At 35.8% G+C, this 26,015-nt stretch overlaps 2 protein-coding genes across 3 annotated transcripts in view; both read left to right on the top strand.

The window, feature by feature from the left end:
- Positions 1–26,015, top strand: part of CCDC102B (coiled-coil domain containing 102B) — a 375,607-nt gene that overhangs the window by 27,080 nt on the left and 322,512 nt on the right. The window lies entirely within an intron of this gene.
- LOC126941467 (NADH dehydrogenase [ubiquinone] 1 alpha subcomplex subunit 1-like) lies at positions 8,226–8,544 on the top strand. Its single transcript, XM_050768128.1, has one exon. The coding sequence runs from the start codon at positions 8,309–8,311 to the stop codon at positions 8,519–8,521; it is 213 nt and encodes a 70-aa protein (XP_050624085.1). The 5' UTR covers positions 8,226–8,308; the 3' UTR covers positions 8,522–8,544.

Below are 26,015 nucleotides of genomic sequence, written 5' to 3'. Positions count from 1 at the left end.
TTCTCCTCATCCGGTGGGCCTGTGATCTCACCCTGCCTCCATTTGCTTTGTGATATTTTACTACTTTGTGAAGTACTTGATCTCTGTGACCCACACCCTATTCGTGCACTCCCTCCCCTTTTATAATCGCTAATAAAAACTTGCTGGTTTTATGGCTGGGGAACATCACCGATCCTGCCAACATGTGATGTCTCCCCCGGACACCCAGCTTTACATTTCTCTCTCTTGTGCTCTTTCCCTTTAGTTCTCAACCCAGCCGGGACACTTAGGAAATAGAAAAGAACGCACGTTAAACATCGGGAGCTGGTTCTCCCGATAGTTATTTCTTGAATCTTCCTCTCAGACTTCAATGCCTGGTGCTCCTTTTGGGAATGTTGAGAAATAAAATCAAAGAGTAAATATTCTGTGGCAAGTTGGAGCAGCTCTGTAAGGGCCAGTCTAGTAGGTGCTCTTGTGGATGGTGGCAGCTTGTGTCATGCATGCGTTGGACAAGTCCATATGGCATATGGCTCTGTGACTCACAGCGCAAATAGTGTTAACTTTGGCCAGTGACTGGAGCTTATGGCAGCTTCACTCGCAGATGTTTTGCAGTTGCTGTCAGGGCAAGTGTGTACTTACAAATGGCTTCCATCCAATGGTGTCCAGATTATTTGGGGCAGGGCAAATACAGGCAAGTCAGAGGGTCAAGCCAGTGTTAGCAAATATGCATGGGCTGCACCAATGGCACGCACCTTTCCCAGACAGGCATGATTGAGTGACGGATTACATTTCCTCCTCACAAGAAAACTGGATGCCTCTGTCGCTAAACAGAGCCCACTCTCAGTGCAATTCTGGGGTAGCTAAAGCATGGGGCTCTAAAGGGGACAGAAATGAAGAAACTGTGAATGTACCGAAGGGGATAGAGTTGTACTACAAATAAGACTCAGGAATAGGATTGCCAATGTTGAAATATTTTCAACTTTGCAATAAGGCAAATGCCTTCCATATTTGGTTATCCCAAAGAAAGGAAAAGGTCCCTTACCCCAGATTTTGTCCAGATGTGAAGACTGTTCACACACACACACACACACACACACACACACACACACCCCAAGACGATATAGAAAGGTTTATTGCTCAGATAACAAGGCTTTCTTGCGACAACAGGGTGGCTCCTTAGTGGGTCCAAAAATGGTTTGAGAGAACAGAGAAAGCAGTTGAGCCTGGGGTTTTTACTGAGGTTAGTGATAAGGAAGGAGTGGGGGTTCCCATAGGTAGTTTGAAATTCCCACTGGCACCCAAGGAGGGAGCACCTCAACGTTATTATAAACTTTCCCAGGTGCAGAGTAGAAGGAGAACAGGGAGAGGTGAGGGTTCAAACCTGTGCGTGGTCAAACATTAAAAAATGGCGGCTGACTGTGTGTTAGCTTTCTAGGGCTGCTGGAACAAGTGACTACAAACCGGTGGCTTAAAACAACAGATTATTTGTTGCCTCACAGTTCTAGAGGCTGGAAATCTGATATCAAGATGTCTCCAGGGATGATTCCTCCTGGAGGCTCTGAGGCAACATGTGTTTCAGGCTTCGCTTTTAGCTTCTGGTGATGGCTGCCAGTCCTTAGCTTTTCTTGGCTCATAGAAGCATCACTGTGGTCTCTGCCTCTGCCTCATGATGGTCTCCTTGATTATCTGTCTTTGCGTCTCTTTTCCTCTTCCTATAAGAGCACCAGTCGTACTTGATAAAAGGCCCACCCTACTCCAGTGTGACCTCAACTAAATTACATCTTAATTACTTCCAGAACCCATTTCCAAATAAAGTCACATTGACGGGTACCATGGGTTAGGATGTCAACATATATTTTGGGGAAACACAATTCAAACCACAACTGACTATTAAATGTTACATGCCAGTCTTTGACAGAAGTGATTAATGCTTGTATATAAGGCAAACATAATGGCAGACATAACTTCTTGATGGTTAATTTATCCTTAGTGTAAATTTAAGTGGTCATGGGCCACTGGCATAGATTGGGTGGGTGTCTGGTAGGGCTGAAAGAAATAATTATCTCCATTAATCCTTTCTCCCTCAGTGCCATTGAGTTTCTGCTGTGATTTTTGCCATTACTAACCACTGTGTAATAAGAATGAAATTTTGCTTCACTAACTTCTTTAGGGGCTGCATATTGCTTTGTTTTCTAAATGTGCTGGGTATAGAGACAGTACAGTGATCATCTTTGAACTCTTTAAAAGAGACACTGTAATTAAGGTAATTTATGGCTGGTTTGTAACAGCTCTAGCTATATTTCTGGGGATGCCTGAATGTCTGGCTTTAACTTTTGGCCAAGATAATGGTAATGGAATTTATAATGTTCTGTTTAAATTCTGACCCTTAGGGCCAATTTTTTAACTTACGACTTTCAACTGGCATAATGGGTTAGACATCCTGACCTATGGGTCAGAGGTACATTAAAAATCTTGAACCGGGCACACTGGCTCACACCTGTAATCCCAGCACTTTGAGAGGCTGAGATGGGTGAATCACCTGAGGTCAGAAGTTCGAGAGCAGCCTGGCCAACGTGGTGAAATACCATCTTTACTAAAAAAAAAAAAAAAAAAAAAAGCCTGGTGTGGTGGCACACGCCTGTAGTCCCAGCTACTCGAGAGACTGAGACAGGAGAATCACTGGAACCCAGGTGGCAGAGCCTGCAGTGAGCTGAGATCATGCCACTGCACTACAGACTGGGTGAGACAGAGTGATACTCCGTCTCAAAAACCAACCAACCAACCAGCCAACCAACCAACAAAAAACTCTCTTACATCTCTGTCTTGAGCTCTCTGAAGCTTAGATTCATTGCATGGTTCAATTCACAAAGCACATTAGTGTGTGAATAAAGACCCTGAGGAGTTAGCACTGGGATCTCTCAAATGCTCGATGCTTGCCTCCACTCCAGTCTCTTTCTCTAAATGGACCAATCAGTTGCCTTTAAACCAAAGCCTCGCAGGAGAATGCTGTATGGAGTCTTGTCCTTTCAGATACCTGAACTCCTGAAATGTTTGGAGAGGTTGAGGGAAGGCTTGGGAGTAAATTAACACAAAGTTTATGGTCTGAAGACACTTTAGTCATTTCAATGAGTGAATGCCTAGCTTGCGGGCTGATGAAAGAACTTCAAATCTGTCTGATTATTAAGAAGAAAGAACTTCAAATTTGTCCAGTTATTATTATTACTTTGTTGTTGTTGTTGTCATTGTTTCTGTTTTTCAGTTAAGTGTGAGCAGAAAAAGAAACTGGGGATAAATTAATTTTTTTGTCCTACAAGGTCAAGACAGTTTTATTTTGGATTTAAGTTCTTTTGGATTTTGAAGTCTTTGGACTTGAACACTTTTAGGATTTGCATTTAATTTCTTTCTGAAAATACTGTTAATAAGACTATATCAAACATATGGGACGTTTTCTATAATTGTTGGAATTTTACTAGCAGAACATCTTTAGGCAATTTATTATTTTAATATCTTATTGTTGTAATTCAGTTTCACTGAGGATCTTCTGATACGCTCTGTTGAAATTCTTAAGTGGACACAGTTTGGATAGGAAATGAGATAGAGAAATAATTTTTGGCTTTGGTGGCAGACGTGTCTTGGAACTAATTAATTGTTGTTCTATTTTCAGATCCATACGGGACAAAATCAATACTAACAACTATTGAACTGTGGAGGTTTTAACATTTTCTGAAAATTTTTGATGCTCCTTTTATAAGAGTTGGGGGATTATGTCTTTTATCATGAATCTGGGCCCTTTCAGTGACTAGCTTATAAACAATATCATACAGAGAAAGTGAAGTTCCTAACTTCCAGGGCTAGGTAGAAAAAGCAGTACTGCATCCTCCTGGTTCTCTTGGCACATTTGTTTTGGAGCCATGAGTTACTACATAAGAAGTCCAACCACCTGGAGTAGTGACCTGTAGGTGCTCGGGTTGACAGCATCAGTTGAGGTCTGGTACCACAGATTCAACTACGTAGGACCAATCACCAGCCACGTGCATAAAGATGCCTCTCAATGATTCCCCAGCTGTGTGGTTACCCCCAACTGTTAAATTGCGCCAGCCAAGACTCCAGAGATGGTGGAGCATGTGTAAGACATTCACACTGCTTCATTCTGTGAGCATTGAAAAGTTATTGTACATCACTATGTTTTGAGTACTTAGTTATGCAGCAGTTATAACCAGAGAATGCTCTCTGAAGTCTATCCAAAGGGGTAGTAGTTAGCATTGGGGATGCAATCCAGTCAAGACTGAAGTTGGACATCCTGTCTGTTATTGAGTTTCCTTCCCCTAGGAAAATAGCCACAGTCCTGATGGAACCATGGCATTAACCCAGAGAGCCAGGAGAATGAAAAGCTGAGCACCATCAGGGGAGATCTGTTCTTCACTTCTGGAGTCAGTAGGAGAGACTCTTGTTACCTTCCCAGTCACTCCCCACAGAGGTAGGAGAGGAGGCAGTGGAAGTGATGGACTTGTTATTTGAGAAGAAGTTGGGTGTGCTTGCTTCAGCTCACATATTTCTGTTTTCCTTACTGGGGGCCAGCCTGACCACAGGGAACATATGGCCCTGTTTCAGCTGCCCATGTTACACATGTAGGGGGCCTGGCTCACTTAGGGCAAGCATGTGGGGTTGTAGTGTCTTCTGTGACTAGGACTAATTCCATAAGTCAACTAGGAAGCTTATTCTCTCCTGCCTCCCACACTGTATAGTACCTCCTACAACTCGGTCTGTGAAAACAAAATGTTTTGTCCTTCAATGCCCTCATTTCATTTAAAAATTAATTTTTTAATGAAGATATAATTGTACATATTTATGAGATACATAGTGATGTTTTGATACATATATAATGTATAGTGATCAGATTAGAGTAATGAGCATATCTATCACCTTGAATATTTGGTACTTCTTGTGCTGGGGATATTAAAAATTCTCTCTTCTAGCTATTTTGAAATATACTAGAAATTCTCATTAACTATAATCACCCTACTGTGCTGTCAAACACAATAACTTATTTCTTCTATCTAATTGTATTTTTGTACCTATTATCCTACCTCCCTTCATGTCTCCCGCCCTTTTTCAGACTTTAGTAACCATGATTTTCCTTTCTACTTCTATGAGATAAACCTTTTAAGCTTTCACATATAAGTGAGAACATATGGTATTTATCTTTCTGTTCCTGGCTTATTTCATTAACATAACGTCCTTCACGCTCATTCATGTTGTCCAATGGCCTCATTTCTAATCTCATTTTTATTACATTCAGAACTCAGGTGGGGATGGGGAGGTACCATTTGTTGGGCTTCTTTAAGATGCCAAGACAATTCTCCTGTATTTATCTCATACATTCAGTCATACTATTTACATGGTCATGTGATTCATCCAACCACAGACAGACAGAGTAGATCTTTATTGTTATTACTAATTTATAGCAAATTTTAAAAACATATGCAATGCACAACATCTTATCCTAATCCTTTAGAAACAGACTCTAGATTTAAGCTTAGAAACCAGTCTTTCAATATATTACTGCCACATTAAGAGCTTCTTTCAAAAGAGTGAAACTCTGCATAATTTCTGGGCACTTAGAGTTCCTTTTACTTTAACTATTTCTGAATGCTATCCATCACATGACAGGGTGATAAAACATTTGTAGATTACTAAAGAAAATAGTTCCAGTGTTTTCAGCTGGGAATCCTTTTCAATCATAATACATTTCAAAGGGCTGCCAGAAGATTTATTAACTTTTTCTCAGAAATAAATCTTAAACAGTTTGCTACCCAATGTGATATGCTTTTTTCATAATCCAAACCATACTGAGATTGCACAAAAAATGACAAAGTCCCTAGTTATAGAATTCCTGAACAGTGAAATTATGGCTTCAGAGGTAGGAATAGCCCAATATCTTTCATTTCAAGAAAAACACAATTTTCTAACTTTTACCTCTACAGGCAAAAAATTTACTTCTAAAATTCTTTTGAGTCTTATACCTCAGTGTTTAAATTTTATCCCTAAATTAGTAATTTTTCTTTCTTTTCGTCCACACAGATTCTATATCCTTACTGGGTTATCATCTTTTAAAAAATGGACAGTTTTATTAAAATATAAGTGATATATAAAACTGTACATATTTAATGTATACAATTTTATAATCTTGAACATATAGATATTCCCATAAAAATCATTACCATGATCAAGGTAATAAACACATCTATCACCTTATGTAAACACTTTTTATGGTGAGAACATGTGACATAAGATCTATATTTATTTATTTATGTTTTAATTGACACATCATAACCATACACATTTATGGGGTACTGAGTGATATTTTGATACATGGATACAATGTGTAATGAGCAATTCAGCATAATGAGAACATCCGTCATCTCAACCATTTGTCATTTCTTGGTGTTGGGAATATTCAAAATTCTCTCTTCTAGCTGTTTGAAGATATACAGGAAGTTATTAGCTATAGTCATCCTACAGTGTTGCAGAACACTAGCACTCATTCTTTCTATCTAGTTGTAATTCTGTATCTATTAACCATTCTTTTCCTCTTCTCTTTCTCTGCTCCCCTTCCCATCCTGTGGTAAACAGTATTCTATTCTCTAATTCTACGAGATCTTTTTATTTTTTTCTCTCCCACATATGAGAGAGAACACAGAGTATTTGTCTTTCTGTGCCTGGCTTATTTTACTTGACATAATGTTCTGCAGGATTATATCCTGGAAACAAACTTTTAAAGTGCATAATATAGTATTGTTAGCCATAGGCATGGTGTTGTACAGGTTTCTAAAACTTATTCATCTTACCTAACTTAAATTTTATACCCATTAAGCAACAATTTTCTATCTTCCTGTCTCCATCTAGCCCCTAGCAACTGCCATTCTCTTCTCTATTTCTATGAGTTTGACTATTATAGACACTTTATGTACGTGGAATCATGCAGTATTTCACCTTCTATGACTGGTTTATTTCACTTAGCATAATGTACTCCAGATTCATCTGAGTTGTCACATATGGCAGGACTTTCTTCTTTTCAAAGCTGAATACAGTGATACACCATTATATGTATATATCACATTTCTTTCCGTTCATCTGTCAATGGACATTAGGTTGTTGGGTTTTGGCCATTGTGAATAATGTTGCAGTGAACATGGGAGTTCAGATGTCTCTTTGAGATCTTCATCTTAATGCTTTTAGTTATACACCCAGCAATGGGATTGCTGAATCATATAGTAGCTCTATTTTTAATTTTTTGAGAAACCTCTATTCTGTTTTCCCTAGTCATTTCACCATTTTAAATTTCCACCAACACTGTTAGAAGGGTTCCAGTATCTCTATATGCTCACAAATGCTTGTTATCTTTTCTGCTTTTGATAATAGCCTAACAAATGTGAGAAAATATCTCATTGTGATTTTTATTTTCCTTTCCCTGATAATTAGTGATGTTGAGCACCTCTTCATATACTTGATGGCCATTTATATGTCTTCTTTGGAGAAACATCTATTTAAGTACTTTGTCTGTTATTAAACTGGTGTGTGTGTGTGCATGTGTGTGTGCGTACGTATGTTGCTATTAAGCTGTAGAATTCCCTCATATAATTTGAACATTAACCCCTTGTCTGACTGCCTGAACTAGAGTTCCAGATACAATGGAGTGTTTTCTCATTGTATGCATCCTGATGAGATTAGACCTGAATATAAAATCTAGAGCATGAGCAAACAGGCTGAGCGCTAGGCATCCATTTTACTGTCTGATAGTTTTGTAGTCAGCATGGTGACAGAAATTTCCTAATTTGACAGCTTCATACAGCTGTTTTCCCAAAGGAGTAGTTTTCAATTCTTTCATCAGCATTATGGATAGCAACCTCCTCTGTTAGCAACTCTGGCAGCAATGATAGAACATTACCCAAATGCTTTGTAGGTAATAATGTTCTGGAGATATTTCTGGAAGCATAGCCTAAGCCGAGTGCTTTGGCCCTTCCTATTTTTCAAGCTATTTAATATGTAGTAAGACATCCCTTTTTCAACCTAGCTAAAGCAGATTCTGTTTTCTGCAATGGAACTCTAACGTGTAAATTATTTATGAAGTAAAAGTATAGCAGCATGCATAGGATGATAAACTCCAAATAACTCAGAATAGTGGTTTTGACTGGCAATGTGTGGCAGAGAAAAGCATAGAAGGAGGGAAATGGAATAAGAATGGGGAATGTGACTGGGAAGGGAGCCGAAGCCCGGTCACCTTTCAAGGACCCAGAAGCAGGGTTTTGGCCTAGGTAACGGGGCAGAGATGTGGTTCGAGATTCTCCCCGGACTCGCCGCCATGGGCGTGTGCTTATTTATTCCAGGAGCGGCTACTGCGTACATCCAGAGGTTCACTAATGGGGGCAAGGAAAAAAGGGTTGCTCATTTTGGGTATCACTGGAATCTGATGGAAAGAGATAAGCGCATCTCTGGAGTTGATCATTACTATGTGTCAAAGGGTTTGGAGAACATTGATTAAGGAAGCATTTTCCTGACTGATGAAGAAACAACTCAGTTATGGCCATCTACCCCTGCTAGAAGGTTATACAGTGTATTATATAACATGCAATGTGTTATGTAGTGCTTAATAAAAATAAAATAAAAAAATAAGAATGGGGAATGCAGATAATTTCATGGCATTATTTTTCAATTTTTATTTCTTAAATGATTAGTGAGTGCCTGCATATTTACTATGTCAATTCTTACACTTTTTGTGTATGAGAAATGTTTTCTTTAAAATAATCTCACCAGATATTCTTTGGAATTTTGTGGATGTGTTTTCTCAGCTGATCATCATTCTTCTGATGATCTCTTATGAAAACTTAGATATCTCCAGTCTCGAGGATAAAGATATGAGTGATACAAACCAGTTAACAAGCTTATTGCAGATGGTCTCAACCACTTCCACTCCACATGCACACCTCACATACCACACACATTACCACACATGCAAAGTTAAGAAACACAGTATTCTCCCTCCTTTCCTCTCTCTCTCCTCTCTCTCTCTCTTTTTGAGACAGTTTTACTCTGTCATCCAGGCTGGAGTGCAGTGGTATGATCATGGTTCACTGTAGCCTCAACCTCCTAGGCTCATGCGATCCTCCCACTTCTACCTCCAGAATAGCTAGGACCAGAGGGTACACCACTGCATTTGGCTAATTATTATTTTATTTAAAAAATGTAGAGATTGGGTCTTCCCTTGTTGCCGAGGCTGGTTTTGAACTCCTGGGCTCATGCAATTCTCCCATCTAGTCCCCTCAAAATGTTGGAATCACAGACATGAGCCACCATACCCAGCCAGTATTATCTTTTTATGTGGTTTATATTAATATATACACACTAAAATTGTAAAAACACGGAATGATTTTTTTCAAAAACAAACATGATTCAAATATTCTGTTTTCTTTTTTAAGCACTCTGTATGGATTGTGTACAGACAGGTTAAAACTCAATTCCTCTTGCTGTTCTTCAAAGCCTTTTGATTGTAATCAATCTGTCAATACTGCTGTATAGCAGTTTCCTCCTTTGGAAAACAGAAAAAAACATATTAATTTTCTTAAAGTTTTTTGTAAGAGTTATTTTTCAACTGGGTGTAAATTATTTCACAAAATATTTGAGGAGGTTTACAACCAAAATTATGACAAAAACAATAGCAAGACTTTTGGCAAAATGAAAGGAACACAAATAATTCCCTCTCTTTGTCTTTTAAAATCCCATTTAAACATCCAGTAGTTAAAACAAAGACAGAAAATTCTGCATGTTCACTGGAAATCAGTCAGAGGTTTGTGTATTCCACATTTTAGAGAACTAGAGGAATTGCTGCTAAATTTAGTACGAATGTAACTGAACTGAGCAAACCTACGTAGAAGTGGTATGAGTCTCTGAGACAAGGATATGCAGACAGCAGTGGTAGCTGAACATTCCAGACAGTACAAAATTTGAGGGGAGGGCTGGGCATGGTGGCTCACAGCTGTAATCCTAGAAATTTGGGAGGCTGAGGTGGGCAGATTGCTTGAGACCAGGAGTTTGATGTTGCAGTGAGTTGTGATTCCACTGCTGTACTCCAGCCTGGGTGACAGAGTGAGCCAATGTCTCTATTGAAAACAAAAGAAAAGGAAAGAAAAGAAATTGAGGGGAGAGGTTTGGAAGCAAAGATGGGCTGGGGAGACTGTTATGGACTGAACGTGTCTCCTCAAATTCAAGTGCTAAAATCCTAACTCCCAATGTGATGGTGTTAAGAGGTGGAGCCATTGGTACCTGATTAGATAATGACAGTGGAGCTTTCATGAATAGGATCAGTACTCTCACAAGAGAAGCTTAGGAGAGGTTTCTAGCTCCTTCCACCATGTGAGCATGCAGGGAGAAGGTGGAAGTCAAGGAAGAGGAAATGAGCCGTTTCCAGATACTGACTGCTAACATTTGGACTTCCCAGGCTCTAGAACTATGAGAAATAAACTTTTGTTGTTTATAAGTCACCCAGTCTATGGTATTCTGTTATAGCAACCTGCATGGAATAAGATGGAGACCATCAGATAAAACACTTCTAAAGTTTTTCTCTATTCTTTCACTTGGATTTATTGAAAAATGCAAGTAACTTGCATAGTTGGCATTTAGAAAACTATGCAGAGCCTAGAAGCAGAGAAAGTCTTAAACCTGATCTCCTTCAAAGAGAGAAATAGGCTTATGGGAGGATGTGCTCCCCAGAAAACCTGTCCAAGTCTTTGTTGTAGCCACTAAGCTCCTGGCTGTGGTTTGCATGAGGATCTAATTTATCATTATTTAGCTCAGCCTGTTGGACCTCTGGACTTGGAGACAGGCCCTGCTGTGACTGATGTGGGCAGGCTCAAGCACTGGAAAGTTGTAAAGGAACAGAAAACAAGCATGGAATCTATGAAAAATTCCATACTTCAAAAGAAGGTAATCTCCATTTCTCTACACATGAAAGAGATTCTTATAATTTTATTATAAGAAATAGAATAGGGATATTTTATATTTATAAAAGCTACAATGTAAAGTACAAATATAAAAATTACAAATATTTCTATTTTGCTTGATATGGAATGAAATATGTAAAGCAAAATCTGCCACAAAATTGTTAGAAAAGTAACTGAAATGGCAGCTGTCATGTATCTGTGTAATTAATCCATAATATATTTAAGACAAAAATAATATTTTAAAAATATTGATTACAAAATTGTATTAATGATCAAATTAAAAATTTGAACTCAATATTGGAGAATTCAATTTTCTCACCAATAGCCATAGAAAAACTATAAGAATCAATCATGTAGAAGACCAGTAAAATAATTTTATAAATTACAAATAATAGAAATAGCATACAGAGTTGCTATATGTAGCGTATAAAAATACACATGCTTGAAACATTTCATATACTGTTTTAAATAATTATGAAAGTGTAGATAAAAGAGCTATTCAATCAACACTATTAAGAAAATGTGATAATTCTAAATATTAAAATACATGAGATTTAGCCAAAGATTTAAATAGATATAAATACAAATTTTAAATAATCTAGTTATCAAAATTTTTTTTAAAAATCAAACAAAGTTTATATATGGTTCATGGAAGATTTTCTGTAAGTATTATTTTGAATCACTAGGTTATTTCAGGCAAATAAATAAGTGCAAAAAGAAATAAAAAATGAAGATGAGTAAAATTACTTAGGATTTTAAAATAGTTAGATGAGTAAAATTACTTAGGATTTTAAAATAGTTAAATTTATATCAATAAATTAGTCCATAGTAAATTAATCTAATAGTATCTATAGCTTCTAAAAGAAATATAACAAAACCCTTAAACAATAAATAGATGGTTCTCTGAACTATTCTATCAATACAAAAGAAAACACTCACAAATTGAAGTAAGAAAGGCAATATAACAGATAAGGAAGAGATTCAATAACTCTGTAAGAGAAAGTTATATTCTGTTTATTCTACTAAATATGCATACTTCAATACTGTTTTAAAATGCAAATTGCCAACATTAGTTCAATAAGAAAATATCCTCTGTAGACTGATGACCAGCTCTGCCACATATAGTAGGCAATGCTAGTTGTAAACTTCTAAAAGGCAAGAGAAGTCATGCCCAATGTAATCTTTATGTTTAAATGGCTCTGCCTGGAGTTTTCCAGTATGGTACCAAATGTGTACAGCTATACTTGGTACACAAACAATGATCAAGACAGAAATGGAAAAGATATTGAAGTGTTACTTCTGAGGAAAACTCAGAAGCCAAGTAAGTCAATTCAATAAGAAAAGGGAATGCAGATGTCCCCAGTATTTTCTAGGCCAAGTTATGTGCCACTACAGGCATGTCCTGTTAACGCAGTGTTGCATAGCATATTCATGGTTTGGAATGTTGTATCTGGGGTGTGTGTGCGTGTGTGTGTGTGTGCACATGTTTGTGTGCCCGTGGGTAACCCATCCAAAAGCATCCTGAGTGCTGGTGAGAACTGGGTGGTGGTCAAGCCTCTGCTCCAGTGTTACCTCCTTAAAGTGTCAATTCCATCATTTTTCTATTGGAAAATGTGCCCTGCATCCATCAGAAAAGGCTTAACTATTACTAGAAAGCCTGCCTATAGCCCGAATTGAAATATATTGTTATATTATAATTGCATTATATTCTGAATTTTTTTTCTCCTTATCCCTGACATTTTAAAGAATATACTGTGCTTGCTTACATAATAAGGACATGATATTAGCTTGCATGAAGAAAAATGGCCTTTTTGTCTTTAGCAAGATTGTAGTTTCCAGTGAAAGCTATGATTTTATGTATGACTGTTGACATTCTTGCCTCTCCAAGGAATCCTTAGAAGATAAAATGTCTCTTTCCTCTTGGTAATATTATTTCAAAAATAGACTTAATCTAAAACAGCTGTTGAAATTGATCCCAAACTGCAGAGTAGGAAAAGGAGGAATAATTTTATTGGGTAAAACTATACATAACAAACTGGTCAACCAGATGGAATTTTCTCTTAAAAAACAACTAATGCTATTTTTAAAAAATACATACTGGTGTGAAGAAAATTATATAAAATGAGTATAACTTTTTATTGCTTTATATTAATTGTTGCTAGATATTATTTCATTTTTTCTATTTTATTTTGCTCTACTTATTTCCTCACAAATTAAACATTAAATAATATTTAAGATTTTAAAGAAAAAATAATAAGAAAAATTATAGCTCTAGTTGGCACTTTATTTTTGCTACATAGCTTCTAATATGCTTTCCTCTTTCAGAAGAATTTGTTATGTTGTAAATTTAATGTTCTGAAGGGGAAGGGTTATACCTCACCTCACTTCTGTCCCCAAAGTCAGTGCATGAGCAAATCACATGTGCCTAGCCAATTGGAAGCTCCAACTGGAAATTTTAGCCCTTGAACAAATATTAGAAAGACAAGAGATGGTTAGAATTCATTTACAAAAACAGCAGTGGTAGCTGTGTCCTGCAGACTTTGAAAAGATGGCCTTTTCACCTCTTCTCAGCTTTATGGTGGTGTCTTGATTTGTGCCTATATTACAAGCCAGTCTTCTATTTCTCTTAGAGTCCAGAAGTATTAACATGTTAAAAATACATTTTCATTTTATTTAAGGTATACAAAATTGATTTTGATACTTGAAGCTGAAGACATATATGTATATATTTGTATTATACATGTAGATGTATAATGTATGTATTATATATGTAGCTATATATGTATGTATGTATTAAATATGTATATATGTAATATATATAAATAATTTGGTTTGGTTTCTATAAACACAATATTTTAACAAATCAAATATGATCTTAAAATTGTACAAGTTAAACATGTTTGTGCTGCAGTAAGAATCAGTATTATTTAAGATATTTCTATGAGAGAAAAGAATGACAATAGATTGTTTAACACAATCTATACAGGGATAGCATGCTGGAAAACTCTAGCACACCATTATCAGTAGGACTCACAAAGAGATAAGACCTCTTTAGCTGTTATAATCTATAATGTAAGCATCACTGTAAATTGGTGGTTATGACCCCCAAAATCCAATGGTGCTGGAGCTTAGGATACTAAGTGGAGAGGAGATTGTGATAAGCTCTGATAAAAGAAAAAAGTCATGATATCTATAGCTTTAAAACGAAGTCATTCTCTTTATTTTTTGAGAAATAGCTCCTGGCTTCTTGCTGGGACCCAGGAAGATTAAATGCTTGTTTCATACATAAATGAGGCAGAGGGGTTATTTGAAAGCCTTTTTAAGACTTGATGGTTCCTTATATGCCAAATCCTTCCCCATCCCTATAGTAAGAAATGAGCAAAACAAACTTAACAAATAAAAAATACAACAACTTAAAACAAGCAAATCTATAAAGAGAGAGAAAAAAAAAACTAAAAAAACCCCAAATGGATGAAATGATCTTTCAAATAAGAAATAACAACAGAATGCCACCCCTACCTAAAAAAACAAAAACAAAACAAAACAAAACAAACCAGCAGGCTTGAAAAGAGCTTCTGAAAATTAAATCTATGAAAGCACTATTAAAAGTTCAAGAGAAAGGCTGAAAACGATATTTAGGGAAACTCATGGAGTATAACAAAGAAAGAAAAAGTTATGTAAAATATTGGGGAAAAATAAAGGAATTTTATTACTAGTCCAGTATGTTTAATATCTTAAAAATAAGACTTGTGGAGCCAGCTAATTGAGATAAGAGAAAGAAGAAAATGTTTAACACAGTAATCAATAAAATTTCATATGAACTTAAAGACATGAGTTTCCATATTTAAATGACTCATTGGGTACTCAGCTCAAATAATAGACATGAATATGTAGCAAGACACCATGATATTTTAGTTTACCAGCATTAACAGCTTCTAGTGGTCAAGGGAAGAAGTAAAGGTGAAGGGAACAGGTGACAGACAAATACAAAAAAAATGAGATTAAGAATGACATCAGACTTCTCAACAGACATATGGAGGGCCAGAAGACAATGTAACAATGTCTTACAATTTTGGAAGATGATGCTAAGTATAGAATTCTATACACATTCAAATTGTCAATCGGGTTTTGTACAAACTAAAAATGTTTTAAATCTGTAAAGTATTCATTTATTTTTATAAGTAATTTCTATGGAATGTAGATTTTTGCCAAAATGAGGGAGTAAACCAAAAGAGAAAAGAGGATATACAATACTCAAGATTTAGGGAAGTCTCGAGTGGCAGCTGGATTGTAGACCTACAGAGCAACCATGCTATTATGGACCAAACAGCTGCCCACACTTCTGAGAGTTCTGTAGGAACATTCCCCCCAGCCCTCACTCCTCTTTGGAGGTTACATTTGATGAAGAAAACTGCTTTGTTTGGAGTTTCAGGGGCAGCCTGCATCAAAAGACTGATCACTGCAGGGGTATAAAGGCACAGTTATCTCACCCCAACTTGAAAGGGGCCATCTCAATTCCAGAATACTGAAGTAGTCTCCCTCTGCCAAATTGTCCTTCCTTCTCCATTTCACAGTTGTGATCTCAAGTGCATTTCCTAATAAACCTCCTGCACACTAAGCTCCATCTCAATTTGTGTCTTCTCAGAGCCATTTAGAACAGTTTGGTTTTAAACTATTTACATGAAATACCGTCTTAAAGTAAAGTTAACAAAAATAAGTAAAGTAGCCTGACACAAATTAAAGTAAAAATAAAATATGTAAGTAATATTAGTGTACAAAATTCACACCCCAAAGACCTGTAATATAGAGGAGTTTAAATTAGAATGCAAGCTTTAAATTAGAATACAACCAATGTGAAAGAGATGAACACAGTTAATTACATGACTTACTAGGTGTAAGATAAAAATAAACTTGCTCCTAAAGAGAAAGACACTGTATTACTTTATTTCAAGAATAAAGAGAAATTTTTCTCATGAGTTATTAAACACTTTTGTTGTACCAGGTATCATTGATACATTCATTTATCCAGTCCTTCCAAAGACTTGTAATTGTACAACAGGAATCTTCAAGGACTACACAGTAAGGTGTAAGAACCAGCAAAGGAAAGATATAACCATCGCCCAGTGTCACATTGTCACTATAAAAGCAAATGTGTGGTGCTATGGGAACCCAAGGACCAATGCTAAAGCTGATTTTGGTGTCATAACAGGGTATCCAGTGAAAGTGATGTCTAAATTTAGGTCTGAAATACGAATAGGAGTTAGATGAATAATGAGAAGAAAGAAGCAGAAAACCACTAAAGTCCTTTCAGCGAGAAAGATAACAGCTTGCCTGGGTGAACTGAAAACTTTTCAGGATAGCTGGATGGCAGGGTTTGCCTAACCTAAATTTATCTTCATCCTGGAGTAAGAGCCTCTTAATTTTGTTAAGATACAATATGCAAGCAAAAAAAAAAAAAAAAAAAAAAAATTCAGCCTCTTTTGTAGCAAAGTAAAGGCATATTACTTATTTATGACCAATGAATACAAGTAGAGATGCTGTATTTCCCATGGAATCCTTCTGTGGCTTTCCTTGTTCTGCGCCGTGGAACACAGCTGAGTTTGAGCACAAAGCCCGTCAATTTTCACTCTTAATTTGTCTTTTTATACAAACATCTCCGGCTACAATTTCCCTCTCAAACAAATTTCATGGCCTCCCACAAGTTATGATATGTATTATTTTTATTTTCTCTAATTACACATTTTTAAACATTCGTCTACAACTTGCTTAGTTGTGAAAATAGTCTTTATGTAGTACTTCTTTGAAATTTGTTGGAAGTTTTTCAATTTTTATAAATATTCTATATAAGTTCCTAGAGAATTCATTTTTTAAAACGTTTCTGTGTGAAGCAGTTTCTGTTAACTAATATACTCTGTTTACCTGGGTAATCAGTCAATACTTGAGATATGTTGAAATATTCCACTGAGTGTGAATTTGTCAAATTCTCAATTTTAAAATAATTTTTTATTTAAATATTTGAATCTGTATCATTTGCTCTCTACACTTTTTAGAACTTTTGTACTTTCCTGGAGAGGTGAATATTTTATCATTTTCTTGCAAATTTCCTTAACACTAGCATAGCTTTGTGCTTTAAGATCTATTTTTGGATATTATATAACTACACTAGATTCCTTTAAATAATACTTTGTGTTACAGATTTTTATAAATGTTTTAAAAATTTAACCCTTATAGCTGGGTTTAGTTTATATTATGGTTATTTAACTGTATTTAATTTGAGGAGTTCAGTTCATTTACGTTTATGATAATTATTTATATTTTTGACTTATTTTTAAAATCATTACTTTGTGCTTTCATTTGTTCTGATTTTCCACTGCTTTTTAAAAATCTTCTTTTTTGATTGACTGAACTTGTATCTTTATCTGTTTCCCTTCTTCATTTTAAAAATCTCTTGCTAGTTTCTAAGTAATTCTATTCTGTTTAAACTTATTTTGGATGGCGTCCCTTGACATTTTACCATCCATGTTTACATAAATGTTGTTTACAATTACAGTAGTCTCTCCTTATTCAATGTTTCGCTTTCCACAGTTTTGTTTACCCACAGTCAACCATGGTTTGAAAATAATGAATGGAAAACTCCAGAAATAAGCAATGCATAAATTTTAAACTATGTGCCATCATGAGTAGCGTGATGAAATCTTGTGGTGTTGCTCAGCAAAGACTTATAAAGAAGGCTAACATATCTCTTATAACCTTTTTGTCCTCCAAATATTTATGGAGAACATATTTGCCTTAAATGTATTGTGGTTTGGGATGAAATAATTTATTATAACTAAATTTTGAAATATTCCTTGACACTTTCTAGCCTAAAATCTTTTTTGTTTCCATCCATTTTCTCCACACTGAACACATTCCCACTCACTAGTCACTTATGGCCATGTGGACTATCAGATTGACTGTCAAGGTATTCCAGAGCTTGTGTTCAGGTAACCCTGATTTTACTTAATGATGGCCCTACAGCTCAAGAGTAGCGATGGTGGTAATTTAGATATGCCTAAGAAAAGCCAGAAAGTAAAAAGGTGAAAGGTCTGTATTTTATAAGGAGATAAAAAAGCATCATGTGTGGAGGTTACGAAGACTACAGTAAGAAACAACCTACCTGTGATATTATGAAGAAGGAAAGCAAAAGTCATGCTACTTTTGCTGTTGCACCTCAAACTGTAAACATTACTGCCACAGCGCATGATTAATATTTAGTTAAAATTGAAAAGGCATTACATTTGTGGGTGGAAAACAGGAACAGAAACGAATTCTGATCGATGGCAATTGGGTTTGGTACTACCTGTGGTTTTAGGCATCCACTGCGGGAGCTAGGAATGCATCCCCTGCAGATAAGGGGGGGCTACCGTAATCAATATTTTATCTCAGCCTCACAAACCACACAAAGGCCTTAGGGGAAAAAAACTGCTAATATCTTCTTTTTTTTTTTTTTTTTTTTTTGAGACGGAGTCCTGCTCTGTGCCCCAGGCTGGAGTGCAGTGGCACCATCTCGGCTCAGTGCAAGCTCCGCCTCCCGGGTTCACGCCATTCTCCTGCCTCAGCCTCCCGAGTAGCTGGGACTACAGGCGCCGCCACCACGCCCGGCTTATTTTCTTGTATTTTTAGTAGAGACGGGGTTTCACCGTGTTAGCCAGGATGGTCTCCATCTCCTGATCTCGTGATCCGCCCGTCTCGGCCTCCCAAAGCGCTGGGATTACAGGCTTGATGCTAATATCTTCTTGATTTATAAAGCATTGTTTCTGATATTTTAGACATGATTTTATAATTTTATGTGGGTTATATTATTCAAATTTACTTACCATTTTATATAGATAAGTTTGGTTTACATTTATTTACTGGACTCCTATAGTCTTTAAAGACCTTTTTTCATGCTTACTACATTGTAAACATGGAGAATGCCTGTTTTTTTAAATGAATCATCTCCCTGTTTCTCATACAACTGTATTGACAGTTGCCATGGCACAACCTCCTTGGAGATTACTTATGTAAGTCACAGGAAAGGGCGCCTGCAATATTTAGGTGGATTTGTAAAAAAGCTAGATGGAGTCATCATATGCATGCATGGTTGCCCCTTTCTCTCTTGTGTCCTTTTCATTCCTCCCTAGAGGAAAGGATAAAAGAATCAAAGCACAATAGCTATATTTAGAATATTGGCAGAAAGATTCTTCGTATTCTAACAATGTAAAAAAAAATGTTTCCTCGATAATAGCATGACAACCTAATCTGAAGAATTAAAGATTTTCTGTTCTGAGAATACTACGATATGCCGACACAGAGGATTTTGAGGTTGATTGCCTCTTTCTACACTCAATAATGATAAAAATATAAACACTAGCAATACTCCTCAATACAGCAATGGAATCTAGCATTTGTTTTCCCTTGTGTTAACCTCTAGGTATTTCTTCCATGTGAGTATAATAATAGAGTAACTGTGGCTTATAAAGTAGCCTTTTCCGCCATTATCATATAATTACCCTTTGTTGAATGCCATGTGCCTAAAAATGCATTAGAACCTTGATCATCATTGCTTTCTATTCTCATAGCTTCATAAGAACTCCATTACGCTTACTTTTTTAAATCAGGAAATTGAGAGAATTTGCTTAAGATTAGACAGATAATGATGATGAGAGCTGGGCTTAGATTCAAAATCTTACATTCAAAAGCTAAGGATCTTAAGTACTCTTTGTTTGAAATTTGATCCACTACACTCTTGCCTCCAACAAGGCAACATTTCTTGCTATAATTTCCTTTCTGTTATTTCCCTTCTGTATACTTTTTTCCAGTGAATTTTATTCCAGGTGCTCCGTATAACACTACTATGATTACTAATAATAACATCATGTTGACTCCATAGAATAGCATTGCATGGCAACTCACTGTTCTTTGAATTATTATTCAAAATAATAATAAATAAATTATTCCAATTTATCTGTGCAACAATCCTATGAGGAAAGTTTGCATGACTTCTAGTTTTACAGATAAGTAGCTAATGCTCAATGAAAGTAATTCAGTTTTTCAAGGTTACCTAGTTAGTATATGGCAGACTCAAATTGTATTCCATGTCCTCCAATTTAAATTCCAAAGTTCTTTATTTCACAATAGTCAATTATTGTAAAGATAAAAACATAAAACAAACAATAACCTTCAAACTACTTAAGGATGTAAGGCACCAGGGTAGCAAATTCTTGGTTATCTGCAGACTTGTAAAGAATGCCAGAGTAACTCTTATAACATTTTTGACCTCCAAATATTTAAGAAGAAAATGTTAGCATTAATTTATTATTGTTGCATTAGCTAATTTACTATAATTAAATTTTAGAATATCCCTCAACACTTTCTAGCCTAGAATTTATTTGGCAAGTGACATAATAAGATATGTTTATTGCGGCACTATTCACAATAGCAAAGACTTGGAACCAACCCAAATGTCCATCAATGATAGACTGGATTAAGAAAATGTGGCACATATACACCATGGAATACTATGCAGCCATAAAAAGGATGAGTTCATGTCCTTTGTAGGGGCATGGATGCAGCTGGAAACCATCATTCTCAGCAAACTATGGCAAGAATAGAAAACCAAACACCGCATGTTCTCACTCGTAGGTGGGAATTGAACAATGAGATCACTTGGACACAGGAAGGGGAACATCACACACCGGGGCCTGTTGGGGGTGGGGGAAGGGGGGAGGGATAGCATTAGGAGATATACCTAATGTAAATGATGAGTTAATGGGTGCAGCACACCAACATGGCACATGTATACATATGTAACAAACCTGCACATTGTGCACGTGTACCCTAGAACATAAAGTATAATTTTTAAAAAAAGAGAAAAAAAGAAAAAAAAAAGAAAAAAATGGGAGTCCAAAGCAGGCAGATCACTTGAACCCAGGAGTTCGAGACCAACCTGGGCAACATAATGAGACCCTGTCTCTAGCCAAATAATAATGATAAAAAAAAATAGCCGGGCATGGTGGCACGGATCTGTAGTCCCAGCTACCCTGGAGGCTGAGGTAGGAGGATCACCTGAGTCCAGGAGTTCGAGGCTGCTGTGAGCAGTAATCATGTCACTGCACTCCAGCCTGGGTAACAGAGTGAAACCCTGTCACAAATAAATAAATAATAAATAAACAAACAAATAAATAAGCTGGGGATGGTGGTGCATGTCTGTCATCCCAGCTATTCTGGAGGTTGAAGTGGGGGGATTGCTTGAGCCCAGGAATTTGTAGCTGCAGAAAGCTACAATAGTGCCAACACACTCCAACCTGGGTGTCAGAGTGAGACTCTGTCAAGAAAGAAAGAGAGAAAGACAGGGAAGGAAGGAAGGAAGGAAGGAAGGAAGGAAGGAAGGAAGGAGGAAGGAAGGAAGGAAGGAAGGAAGGAAGGAAGGCAGGCAAGCAGGCAGCAAAGGAAGGGAGGGAGGGAGGAAGGAGAGAGAGAGAGAGAAAGAAGAAAGAGAGAAAGAAAGAAAGAGAAAGGAATGAAGGAAAGAAAGAACAAAAGAAAGAAAGAAAGAGAAAGAAAGAAGGGAGGGAGGGAGGGAGGAAGGAAAGAAAAAAAGAAAGAAAGGGAAAGAAAGAGAAAATAAGTGGAAGCCAAAGGCACTATAGTAATTTTTAAATTTACATAATCTATCTCCTTTTAGCCCCTTTTGGAATCATTCTATAAATTTGCTAATACCATTATATACATCAGTAACATTTAGCAAGAGCAAAAATTGACATTGGAAAAAGTGAAAAACATTTGCATCATGGTGATTTGCAATCAGGGTTATTAACATGGCTTCAAAGATATTATTGTTACTTAAAGTTCTATCGACTATATTTAATATAACATATATGATTCTTATACTTATTCTGATGTAACTCATACTTTTTCTTTCTCTTTTTTATTTTTTATTTTTTTAGTTTTCTAAACCCAGCTGTACATGTGTGACTCTCATGATTGCTAGTGAGATGTTCAAATGTAACCACTATCTGGAATGTTATGTCTTTTAAGGACATAGCAGTTTTGGCTTGTTAGCAAAGACTGAAAATCCAATTGAACAAAATTTTCTTCAAAAATTTTAAAACATATTAATTCATAAGAAATAAGAATTAAACATAGATACATTTAAGTAGCAATTTAAGAAGCCAATTATCTTGATTCCTATTTTTGCAATGTCTAAGTTTATTCTTAAATATGATAATACATGTATCTATCTTTCTCTTTTCTTAGAATCATGCAATAAAATAGTGATGGGTGATTAAATAACTCCTAGGACAAAGAAGCAAGATTACAAATAAAGCTACTTCTGCTTCTGTGGTCATTAACAAAGAGCTGTATAAAAACAGTAAAACAAGGACTACATTACTGAAATTTAAGAAAAGTAACACATCCTGCATCTGATCCAGTGATACGTCCATATATGATTCCCTAAAAAAAGGTCTTACAGTTTTTAGTTAATCTTTGCAAAAATTCCTGAGAAATGCGCAGGTTTAAGAAGTGGAAATTCTTACCCACATCAAGTGTGGGATGAGGACAATGGGTTGGCAATGGATTGACAGTGCTTAAGTATTCTTTATATCTGGTCCACCAAAATCCATAGACAATCATTCATTTAGTCCTTAATAAGGCACTGTTTTTCAAATCTGAAGCAACTGGCAGCAGATCACACAAGCACAGGAATTTCCAAGTACTGTTCTGAGTCAGAATCTGGTGTCCCCTTTCTTTATCTTTTCATTTTGGATACTTTGTTTTGCCAGCTGAGAAATACCTTTCCAAAGAAATCAAAAGGTATGAGTCTGGCTGGTGTGCCACGGGCCTCAGTTGAAACTGACATGTTAGATAGTCAGGAGGTAATAGTTCAGAGAAAGCAAAATTTTCACTTTGGGAATTAAAACAAAAAAAAGATACTGTTTTGAACTTTTATAATTTATTATTTTGTAAGATCTGGTACATATTACTTAATTATTTTACATAGCACCGATTGGAGAGGCAAAGATAAATGCTGTTTTTCCCCATTTCATGGATAAGAATGTTAAAACAGAGATATTAAACTGAAATACACGCTTTGTTAAATGCATATTACAGAACCAGAAATGTAATATGCTCCTTGAAATAATTTTGAAGATGATATTTTCTCTTATTAGCTGGGTAAAATCCATACTAGGCTAAAATTCATTGTTATGTAGAACTTTGCATTCTGTTTCTGCTTTGCTGTTAATTTGCTGAAGTGAGGAAACTCATTTCTTGTAGTGTTATGGACTGAATGTATGTGTCCTCCCAAACCTCATATGTGAAGCTGTAACCCCTGGGAGGTAAGACCATTGGGAGGTAATTAATCTTAAATGAAGTCATGAAGGGGGAGCTCCTATAATGAGGTTAGTGCCATTTTAAGAGGAAAACACCAGAACCTTCTTTCTGAGCCATGTGAGGATACAGCCAGCTGGCAGCCGTCTGCAAGCCAAGAAGAGAGCCCTCACTAAGAAGGAATCCACTGTCACCTTGTTCTCAGACTTCTAGCCTCCAGAACTGTGAAAAATAAATGCTTGTTGTTTAAGCTCACCAGTCAATGTTATTCTGCTGTAGCAGCCCAAGCTGATGAAAATGCTTGCAGATCCATGTAATACTGACCAAAACTGCTTCATACATGATACCAGAACCTCATGCAAATTATCTTTACTATGATTTTCAGAAGCAGTAAAAGGTCATAGTATCTCTCTGAAAAGCTCATTCATATCATTAGACATACTTTACAAAGAATAGTGTAATAACAGTTGCTTATGGTCATATACAATTTTACACAAAAATTATCAAGATTTATGTTAAATATATTCAAGTTTTTCTTCCACAAAATACATTTTAGTAAAAGGTAAATCATTTGTGACAAAATATTTGCAAGTTTTTTTTAATTGTTATTTATTTATTTATCTTAGGTATATTGAATGAAGAATTAAAATTTGGATTTCAAGTCATTATGACTATACTTATATATAGTTTAGAATAAAATATAAAAATGATAGTAGTTGAAACATTTAATTTTGGAAGTTGACATTTTTCTAAATCTTTTTTTGTGGTTTGTCAGTCATCAATATGTAATTTAAACTATCAGGCTAATTTATTACAACTGGTAATCACATAATGGATAGCATTACAAATCCATTCTCTAATGGAAGTCTATAGCAATTTACAATCAGAGAAGAACTTTAAAGAATAAGGTTATTGATTCCCTGTTGCATAATAGGAATTATTAAACCAATAATAAACCAAGGTCTCCTCTGAAGGCAGCAAAGACAGTTAGATTTTACTATCATAAGGACAGTAGTTACTCCCCTAATGATAGCCTTTTCCAGGGTTTAACTACTTATTCTGACAGAGGATTCTCTTGGTTTCACTGAATTTATATTCTAACTTTCAGATCAGAAGAGCAGCTGGTAAATATCACTTAGAATAAACTTTCTATACTTAAACATGTACAGTCATGACATTACTATTTGTCTTTTACCAGGGGTCTGAAGCTGAGTGCCTTATTGATTTTATATTCTCTTATTTTACATTACTGATTACTTTCCTTTGAAAGATTGCACAATTTATAAATTATTTAGCATGTAACTACTCAATAGCAAAGTATAATACTTAGTTACCAAAGTCAAAATCACAAAAGTTCAATGTGGTGAGATTTGATATTTTTGTTTAATGTAAATTACATATGTATGAACAAATTATTTTTGCCTTGAAATATCATATAACCTATACTTTTAGGTTAAAACAATATAATTAGATATATAAATATTATTTCTTATTTTATTTAATTAATATTTATGGGATTAGTATGCACTAAACATATGAGATATAGTGTTATCTCCATCAAGCAGCTTTCAGGCTGATGAGGGAAATATGGATAAGAATTTCTTAAACTATTCTAACAAGTAATAAAGTTATTACTAAGGCATAATTTTAACTGAAAGAAAGGGGAATGAGGTAGTAAGGCATAGGTGAAATGTAAGGTGGAATTGATGGCTGAATTGGTGGCTCACACCTGTAATCCCAGAACTTTGGGAGGCTGAGGTGGGAGGATCACCTGAGGTCGGGAGTTAGAGAACAGCCTGACCTACATTGAGAAACTCTGTCTCTACTAAAAATACAAACTTTGTTAGGCATGGTGGTGCATGCCTGTAATCCTAGCTACTCAGGAGGCTGAGGCAGGAGAATTGCTTGAACCCGGGAGGCAGAGGCTGCAGTGAGCCGAGATCGTATAATAGGCAACAAGAGCGAAACTCCATCTCAAAAAAACAAAAAAAAATTGAATTGATGGATAAATGTGTTTTTCATAAGCACAGAAGTGGATGAAAGCTATTATAGAGTGAGAGGAGAATAATCAAAGACAAGGATCATACAAATGTTGATGTATATTAATTCTGGGTAAGAGGATGACATATATGTAGCAAAGTATAAGCCAGAAATGAAGATGAGTCAAGGGTAAGTTTACTGAGAAAAGAATGTGTTATGTTTAGGAAACTAAGTAATTCCTAGAACATAGGAATTGAAAGAATAGGGTGGGAGCTGTCACTGTAATCAACTCTATATGGAATGTCAAAGAGGTTAGACTTTATTTGGTAAGTAATGGGGAGCCATTGAAGATGTTTAAGCAAGAGAACAGCCTGGTATGGCTTACTGTGTTACTACATTACTATGGAGCAGTGTGTAGATGAACTTCTTGTAAGTAATACCAGACTGAGTTTATATTTATATAGAAAATAATTTTTATATAGAAAATATTTATATAGAAAATAATGAAGTTATTTTATTTAATTTATTTATTTTTAAGACCCTACCTTAAAAAATGATAAGTAATTACAAGCATACATATAAAAGGCAAAAATAAAAAAAAAAACTTTTGATAGATACATAAGATATTTTCATGGCAAATTTGAATTTTTAAACAAATACATAAAATTCTCCAAACAAAAAGGAAAATACTGATAACTATTTTTATTA

Source organism: Macaca thibetana, chromosome 18, assembly GCF_024542745.1.
Source record: "Macaca thibetana thibetana isolate TM-01 chromosome 18, ASM2454274v1, whole genome shotgun sequence".
Lineage (NCBI taxonomy): Eukaryota > Metazoa > Chordata > Mammalia > Primates > Cercopithecidae > Macaca > Macaca thibetana.
Note: the sequence above shows the minus strand (reverse complement) of the source record. Positions and strands in the feature narration are given on the sequence as shown.